The sequence below is a fragment of the Lepisma saccharinum genome, chromosome 11, assembly GCF_977018435.1.
Source record: "Lepisma saccharinum chromosome 11, izLepSacc3.1, whole genome shotgun sequence".
Taxonomy (NCBI): domain Eukaryota; kingdom Metazoa; phylum Arthropoda; class Insecta; order Zygentoma; family Lepismatidae; genus Lepisma; species Lepisma saccharinum.
The window spans coordinates 28,746,450-28,756,324 of NC_139239.1; the positions used below are offsets into that span (position 1 = coordinate 28,746,450).

The following is a 9,875-nucleotide window of genomic DNA, read 5'->3' on the forward strand; positions in this document are numbered from 1 at the left end:
ATATATCATAAGTATTTAGAAAGCATGCACAATATGAGATGGTCGAATTAGGCACACATTTAGAATCTGAAATTAGGCAACCCAGTTGTGTTGTCCCTGAAATAACATGATTAAAAGTAGGTAGTTTAGTTCCTAAATATCTCTAAGATTTTATCAAGTTTGTAAAGAAGCGAGTAAATACTGACCTTTCTGTGTAAGCCTTAAGTTTGAAGTGTGAAATATTTTGACAAGACTCATGAATAGTCCAAAACGACAGGCACAACGTAAAAATGAGACGTTGAAGGTTAAGCACAAGGATGCAACTGTTGCACTTTGACGCTGCTGTTCTATGATGAAATTTGAGGTATCCAAAATTCGTGCATTTCACCCTACTGGCATTTTTTGAAACTAGGTAACATTATATTTTCTTGTTACCTCTACATATTAACAAAGAGCATATCTAAGAATTTAGTAACCAATGGGCTAGCATGGGTCATATGTGATTCAGCAATCGACCTACACAAGACTGCAAGCTGAACATGCACAGATATATGATTGGCAAGTCTCATGAGTAGGGCTCGGAAGTTGAGGAAAAATCCTTTTTTATCCGTAGTGTCCGAAGACGAGGCCCAACATAATATATGTTCATTTTGGGTCATTATAGGCCAGAAAAAGGTGGGTTTTATTTGTCCTTCTTTGCCTTTTTCGGCATTTTTTGGCTTATTGGTCCTTACTTTAGCCTTTTTTTTAGGTCTTAACGGCTTTTTTTTTTTTTGCAACTTCACCTTCTTTCGACTACGTTTTTATGCCTATTCTCATTTCGAATCATCATTAGTTCATCACCTCTTAAACATCCTTTCTGTAGTAAAGAAATAAAAAAATAATAATAAATAAATATATTTGAACCATCGTTGAAACGAGAGAAAAACATTTTTGGACGACTGAAGCAGGTACGGTACAAGTTCCTTTAACCGTAACTTGTCTGGAAGTTCACGCTGGAGATGACTATTGTGATATACTGCAATGCCAACTGAGGTAAGGTTTCCGAAGTCCTGTTTCTGTAACCCTAGTGTGGTTAGGCCAAATATGATTCTTCAAATATGATTTTTCAAATTATGGAAAGGTAAAAAGGTAAAGAGTTCCCCTGTGCTTAGCACCAGGCCATGAAGGCGTATAGGGGGTGTGGGGGTAATGCCCCACACTTTCTTGATCCGGTCGTGAGTGGGGGTGATGTGATCAGCATCATGCCCCTGACCACCTTTACCCCCCAGGGTTTCCCCCAGGTACCCATGTCATTCCACGCTGGGTGGTCGCCGCGGCCGCTTCCAACGTTAGAAAAGTTCCCGGATTTGAACCGGCCGGGGATCGAACCCGGGACCTTGAGCATGGTAGTCAGACGCATTACCGACTGAGCCACCGCTGTCTGAAAGAAGATGCATTTCATTCATATAGATACTTTGAGATGTTCATGTCTACGGCTGGCTACATGCTAATGTATATGGGTACACTGGTGTAGTGTGTAGTATGCGGGAGGAACATTGCCGCATCAAATCAATGATTAATTAGATTTACCAAAATCTACAAGAAATTCAAACCTGCGATCTTTAGACAACTGAGCCTGCCTGCTTAGTGGAATAAGCAAAAGTGAAAATTTTATCTTAAGAGGCATTAGCAATTTTGTAAATTGTATTAACTTATCTGCTCTTTCTTGCTAGTTTATTTTACAAGCTAAAATAGACTGCAACTCTGATCTAGACACCGGTGGTAATTCTCTCCTGTCCACTGTAAGGGAGCTTTCAGACCAAAGCGACAGGTGACAAATGACATATGTCTGTTGGCAACCAACTTTCAGGAAGAAGTGGAACCTTTCAAACCAAAGCAACGTGACAGACTGCACATGCCGCTTGTCACTTGCATGCATAAGCAGAGCAAGACATTGATGAAGTGCACAACTGTCCAGGGCCTTGTGCCTGAAAGGGCCTCATGTCCCACGGGGCTTATGCAAAAAAACATGTAATGAATTGAAGTGAGAAAATAGAAGGAAAAGCCTAGTTTTGTGGACAATAAAGAACATTCTGTTTTTATTGCATTATAAATTCTTGTTAAACGTTAGAATACAATACAATGTTAACATATTTAATATTTTAAATACCAGGTGGTAGCAGTCTGATTTTAGAAACCATGTCACTAAAAATTAATGTCGGGTAGAGATGGAGTGTATAAATGAGAACGAAAGACTGAAATAGCAAAGCAGAATAAAAGTGTATGTTTTGTCACTGATGAAATATTTCAAAACAAATGCATGGAAAAGTGTTGAAACTAATGTTAATATTGTAGACGGTACCAGATTACCATACGCAGAGTAGGCACACACATTTTAGACCACGGGCCATGACCACGGATCAAAATGATAATGATTTTATCTTGACTCAATAGAGAATACACTGTATTAATTATAATATTAATACGTAACCAGTAATTGTTATTTTATTACTATCTGATTGCCCAGTGTTGCCCAGGTATTTATTTATCCCAATCTTCTATTAGACAGGAGAATAATGAATTCTAACTATAGTGTAAAATGAACTTGTAGTTGAACGGCATTGGGAGTGTCACTATTCATCTTGGCGACCCCTCAAACTATGGATTCCACACTAATATCGGTCGTTTCGATTATTTTTTCATGTCACTCCCTTCCCACCCCCTCCCCTGGGGGTGCCAGATGTGTCTTGGAGTTGAACTGCATTGGGAGTGTCACTATTCATCTTAGCGACCCCGAAAACTATGGATACCACACTAATATCAGTTGTTTTCCATTATTTTTATATATCATCACCTTCCCACCCCCACCCCTAGGGGTGCCAGGGATGTCTTACCCACACAGTATTTTTTTTTGCAGATTGTAAGTCATATGTGTACCAAGTTTGGTCATGGTGAATGTCACCAATTAGCTTAGCGACTCCGAAAACTATGGATTTGACTCTAATCTAGGTCATTTTTGACATTTTATTTTTCACCCCCCATCTTGATAGGTGATGGGCATTGGGAGTGTCACTATTGATATTAGCGACCCCGAAAACTATAGATTCCACACTAATATTGGTATTTTTTTTATTATTTTTACATGTCACCCCCTTCCCACCCCCACCCGTAGGGGTGCCAGGGGTGTCTTACCCCACAGTATTTTTTTTACAGATTGCAAGTGATACGTGTTCCAAGTTTGGTTGAAATTGCTCCAGGCGTTCGAGAGTTATGCTGGAACAAACACACATACATACATACATACAGTGCATACATTTTTATATACAGGGTGATTCTAAAGTCACTATACATTTCTGCATGAACAGGATTTATTGTACAAAATACAATATGTACTGAAACATGTATCACAGTAGGGCACAAAATCAGTATAACTCAATGTGACCACCCCTCAAGTCTAGGCGCATATGCCAACAATCCACCACGGCTCGAAATACCTAAGCGACTGTGGCCGTAATGCGTTCTTTCAACTGGGCTATGCTGTGGATCTTCACCTCGTACACCTTAGACTTGATAAACCCTCAAATGAAAAAGTCTAAAAGGGTCAGATCGAGGGGGGACCCAACTCCGCGTTTCCGGTAAAAAATTTGTTTAGGTGATCACGAACGATGATGGCAAAATGGGGTGGTGCCCGTTCCTGTTGGTGTATAGTAAGAAAGTTGTTGTGCCTCCATCCACCTTGCTATGAGCCACAGTTTGGTAGATGCTGGGATTATGGATACTGAGTCACCTGGTCGATGTGGTGGGGCTATGTGTGATCGCATCCTGTACACTACACAATTTGTGCTGTTATGGCAGGCCTTCCAGGACGTTCTTCATCCACACCACAACCTGTTCACTTGAATTTGTTGACCAGGTTCTTAATAGCTAGCCTGGTGGGGCCTGGTTTTCTGAATTTCTGAGTGAAGTCCATCTGCACCTGTTCATACGTCATTCCATGCAGACGAGCACAAACAACGTCTGTTCTTTCTTCTACTGTTAGAATTGCTTCATATAACATGCAAGAGAAATTTATTTTGTCACGATATCACTAAAATGTATAGTGACTTTACATTGAACATATAATACATATTATATGTTCAGAAATATGAGTTTGTTTCTAGTAATGATGAATGTATGTATATTTGCAGTTTATGTTTAACTTTGAACTCCTATTAATAGTGATATTTATGTGATAGATAATCTATGTGTTCATTAAAGTAGTCACATTTCACTGGATGTTTTAGAAATTAGTGGGATGATTAATAATGATGATTTTGATATCTAACAGAGTTTCATAACAAGAGGATGATAAGGGATATTATGATCACACCATGACAAGAAACAAGAATATTATTGATATTGGGTTTGTGAGCATTACAAGGAGACATATGTTAATATTATCCTTCATTTTTCTATATTCATTATCTTAATAAGTCTTTCTTGGAATCCTGTCCCTATATACTGACACACACTATATATATATATTTACTGTATTTTGTTGGGAGATTTTGATTCTTTCGAATATGGTCTATAATAATAGCCTTCATTTTGCAGAGTGAGGGACAAAGCACATCGATAAGTATTTCAACAAGTCACATTGTCTGGGTAAGTTAACGGGATGCTATGCACATGCACACAAAATTCACTACATACTCATTACAAATAGTAAGGCACAGTATTGAGAGCACCGTAAGAAATTTTATGATGTAGCTTGTGTGGAAAAAAAATAAACACATTCTAAAAATACAGATCCAAACTACATACTTGTACTCCAGTCAACAAGGTAACGTTACCACAACGTTGTGGCAACGTTAGCCCCTAACATACCTAACATTGTTACAACGTTGAATGTATGTTGATACAACGTTGCGTAAACGTTGTGTCAACGTTTAAGGGTCATTTATTTCAACGTTGCTGCAACGTTGGTTGACAACGTTGTCGCAACATATTCTGAACATTATGTAGCAACGTTAGGTATGTAAGGGGTTAACGTTGCCACAACTTTTTTGCAACATTACCTTGCTGCCTGTGTAATTTACGAATATAACAATGCACATTTAAAATATGGTTATTTCACATGGTAAGCTATTAGCAATCTTGCCACATTTTTGTATATACTACATATTATAGAAACTTTTCCTGCTCCACCAAAATAGACAATTGTTAGTCTGGAGATTTTCATGAATTAACAAATCTCTAACTACACCTGGTAATAGGATTCTTTTTGCATCACTTAGCTCCTGATTATATAGTCTGGGATAAAAATATTTATCATGGGAGTTTCACTTCTATTTAACATATTTCATTTTCTGATCTTCCTTACAACTTCAATATTCACACATCTTTCGAAGGATAATAAAACACATTTTTTCACTAATTACAATTGAAGTTATCCTTATTTCTGTTACTAAAAGTTATGTTTGTTTTGCATTTGAGTCGCACTGCCATCTAGTGTACGCTGAAGGAAATATAAGGTTTGGTGGTCAGTGCACATGCAAATGCAGATGAAACAAAACACTCCGATCTGACGCTTGTGGCGCTCATGGTGGTGACCATGCAAACTAAAGCGTATTCAGTGGAATGTTTTTTTTTTGTAACGTTGATGCAATGTTTATCACAACGTTGTTCCCCTACATACAACATTCATCATAAATACAACATACATACAACGTTGTGGCAACGTTAGTGTGTTGACTGGGGTCTTGAAGCTTTCCTGGCAATGAATGATGAATAAACTCTCTTGGGCTATTGACCCGGTCAATTCTGGAACAACTACCCTGAAGATGAGAGTGACGTTACCTCTCGAAATCTTGGAAACGGTTCCAGAATTGACCTGGTCAATAGTCCAAGAGAATTTAATCGTCATGTACTTCTATTCTTAAATTTACTGTGACCCTATTTTTACATTTCCATTATCAGTGCTTGAAGTGGAAAATGTTTGATTGGGGGGGGGGGGGAGGTTGGATGAGTCTTAGGGTTAGTGGAGGAATGCTCCTATGGTTTAACATGGTCGTAGTGAGACAGCTTTTATTATTATGCTTTGTGAAAATTTTGTTAGCTGGTAGAGGGATACCATCCCCCTCATTTCGAGCACTGTACATTGTACATTATCTTACCCTAAAAATAAAAATACACTAGACTCTCGCTAATCCAGCCATTCCTTGCACATATGGGTGCCGGATTCGCGGAAGTGCCGGATTATTGAGAGGGTCGGAAATTACGTACTACAATGTAGTTTAAACACATAGGGACTATACAGGCTGTACTTTACGTGTTTCCTTTAGAAGCCATAGTATGTACTGAACTTGACTGTAAGAAAGTCACAATTTCAAATACTGTACATATGTATAGCATTGTTTAACATTTTTAACTAACAACATTGTTGAACACTATAATTAATTCATTGTTGTGCGCGTCATTTCTGCTTGAGTGACAACAGGCCGGATGTGGGCCGGACTACTGAGAGGGTGGACTATTGAGGGTCGGATTAGCGAGAGTGTAGTGTAATACATCCTCATCACATGGTTTAAACCAAGTGATGTGAAAATGCAACATGAAACATGAAATATCAAACACAGGAACAAACATTTGAATTTTGAGGAAGATGTACTTACAATAGGAGTATGATTTGCACAATTTTATTAGAGCAAACAATGAATACAGAAATTTTAATTTCCTCTATACTTATTATTTACCAATTTAACTTAGTATCCTTTTTTCTCTTTGTTATTGTTGTACTTGGTGAAAAATGCTATTGAAGAACTTTCAAGTCAAAAATGAAACATGTTCAATAGACTTGATAGATTAATATGCATTCTTGTGATTGTGTAAGTTATTTTATAATGGTTTGTTACATCATGTTCCTCTGTATTGATGTTTGGTATGTATAATTTGGATCATAGTTGCATGTATTGTTAGACACCACTAGTAGCATGTAATAATGTAAGTTTGTATTGTATTATCTTAGCACTCTTTATTTGTTATGTTTCTTATAATTTATTGTTTTTTTTACAATTTTTTTTCGCTAATTACATTCTTCTTTCATGCTGGGACGATCAGTTCACACATGTGCATTCTTTATTTTGGTGGAGCAGGGTGTAAGGGGCTGGCCCCTGTATAATGTGACGGGTGCAAAATAGCTTAAGTGCTGACGCACCCAAAATTTTAAATTAAAAAAAAAAATTGGTGGAGCTATTCGGCGTTTGAAGTGGAAAATATTAGCTGGGGGAATGTTTGGTCGAGCCTTGGGTTTTGCTGGCGCCTGTGCTCATATGGTTTAACATGATGACAATGAGACAGCTGGGAGAAATATTTGCAAAAAAATTGCTAGCTGGGTGGATACCCCCCACTTTGAGCACTGAAGATATTGTATGCACCATTATGTAACATATGTTGAAGTTGACATACCATCATTCTCACTATATTTTCTTTTGTGAACTACTGTCCCTCCCAGAATATCTTGAGTTTTAGTCAATTATTTAATTGATTTATTTATTAAACTTAATATTGTATTTATATATTTCTAATTTTCCCCTCAGGGCCAGCAAATCCAAATCTTGTGATGACTTGGACAAATTTGATGGATGAACGGAAAACCTAATGCCACGAAGTGCTGCTGTTTACAGTGATGAGGACTTTTCCCATTCTTTTCTACTGGCAACCATGCTGTGTTAATGAAACTTCTCAGAACTTTACACACTTAACCGTAACTTTCTATCCTGTGCATATTATAACATATTTTCCACAAGACTCGTGTTCTATGTTTGCTTTTGTTGCTGAGAATGAATCTACTTTTTATTGCTTCTTCCAGCTGCAAAATGACTTGTAATAAGTTGTAAAAGTATTAATTGTAAATGTATATTGTAATTAGCATCAGAAAATAGTGCATCAAGAGCAATCTTGACAGTTTCAAGTTCATTTTCTTAGCTTTGTGCATCAAAATGTATTGGTTATAAAATTACAATTTCATGTCTTTAATGACTGCAATAAAAATACCACAAGTCTAAAGCGTATTCTTCATCCTCAATAACATTAACTTATTGCACCTAAACTAAACCATAGGTAAAAAAAAATAGTTTGTCGAATACCAATGTTTGAAATTTACAATTATTACTGTTGAATTTCATTATCTAAAACATTATTTCTGCAAATTCCTTCTTATCCTTTGCTAATATCATGGTTGTTTCACTAAACATGAAGAAGTCATTGCTAAATTTGTTTTGTGACATGCCAGTGAGAAATTACATTAATTTTTATTGAATTATGTCATATTACTTCAGAACATGAGGCATTTTTCAAAATAAGTGATATTTTGAGTTGTATGTTTGCTCTTGATGCACTAACAAGGTTTGTGGCGTACACTTTATAGTATAACTTGTTTCCTGTTTTTAATGCTATGAAGTCTAAAATTATTGCTTTGTTAAACGCCTTGGGATAGCATCTAAAAACTGTAGCTTATCTAGTCTCTTAGAGCTGGTATTCTTTGTCAAATGAAACATTTTTGATGAAACAATCTCTTCGTTGAAGTAGTACTCATGGTGCATTTTGAATGTGAGTTGTGTATGAGATAGTTTAGTTTGGAAGTGTATATGTAAGCGAATTATACTTTGATGGAGGGGGAATTAACAGTGATGTACTTGAACATAATATATTCACTCTTATGACTCTTTATACTCAAAAAATATAAATTACAAATCATTAGTAACTCTGGTATTATTTTTTGTTGTCAAATATTCCTTTTCAGTCTGTTTTAACCCTGTTAGACTGAAGCTGATCACCCCCAGACCATTTTTTTTATTTTTGGTGATGTTTAGGAATATGTAGCGAAATGCATGAAAATGTCATGTGTATGATTAAGGATACTCTTTCATGGTGCGAGTAAATACTCTGCACCAATTTGGTGGTGTTGTTTCACCAGGAAAGGGACTTGTGTGCACCAAGACAGCAGCAGCAAAGTGTCATCGTGTGTCATTGGATAATTTTCAGTGTCAGCTGTATTTACTCTTAGACTATTGCCTCCCATGAAAACAAGTACCCATCCATCCTCCCCTTTGGTGGTTCACGAATTCAACGACTGTCATCTGTTACAGTGTGTGCATGTTGGACCATCATACTATTTGAAATATGAGACTGATCAAGCACTGAAGTGACCAGTGTGAGGGGAGACGGGTCTTCTGATGGTTCCAGTTCAAAGTGATTTATGTTGAATTGTTGCAATTTTTTTCTATCCATACCTACATATTTTCTATGCATACCATACATAAGCGGCACTGAAGATGAACCAAACTTAAATTTTCAATTTGATCAAGTGTCAACACCAAACTCGTCTGACAAGGTGGAGCCTGGCCTACTGCAAAGATAATCCTCCCTGGCACTGTACATACAAATCCAGGTCTTACCCAGACCATTAGATGTGGTGGAGCCTTGGCCACCACTAAATAATCCTCCTGGGCACTCTGTTTATTTCACACTTTACACTAGAACCACACAAATTGATATCTTCCCCATATACACCCTGCAATTGGAGACTACGAACAGATGAACAGTTAGTCACAAATCCACAACCATGGGACAATATCAGTCTCTGAAACTTAGGTATGAATAGAAAGTAAGAAACAGTGTTTAAGAGTCCAACAATTCAACATGAATCAACCAACTAATTAACACTAATGAGCTACAAACAGTGGTGTGTCCAAGGGGGTTGGTGGGGTCATAACCCTATATTTGGCCCAATATTTCTAAAAAAAGAAGGTCAAAGGCAGGAAAAGATGGCAAAATGAGGACTAACTACTGAAATAAGTGTATGTACGATCCCCTTTTAAAAATAGTTGTGGCGCCACTGTCTACAAAGAATAATCAGAGTGCTTTGCAAGTAA

General features: G+C 37.2%; 1 protein-coding gene across 2 annotated transcripts in view; it reads left to right on the plus strand.

Annotated features, from left to right (window-relative positions):
• The window catches only part of LOC145994694 (uncharacterized), a 117,207-nt gene extending 108,511 nt beyond the window's left edge, over positions 1-8,696 (plus strand). The window contains exons 6-7 of one of the 2 annotated variants that reach the window (XM_083130858.1): positions 4,555-4,605; positions 7,539-8,696. In XM_083130858.1, the coding sequence (XP_082986984.1) occupies positions 4,555-4,579 (25 nt within the window). In that variant the 3' untranslated portion in view covers positions 4,580-4,605; positions 7,539-8,696. The remainder of the gene's footprint in view (positions 1-4,554; positions 4,606-7,538) is intronic. The other variant, XM_083130856.1, reaches the window with a different exon arrangement.
• The last annotated feature ends 1,179 nt before the right edge of the window (positions 8,697-9,875 follow it).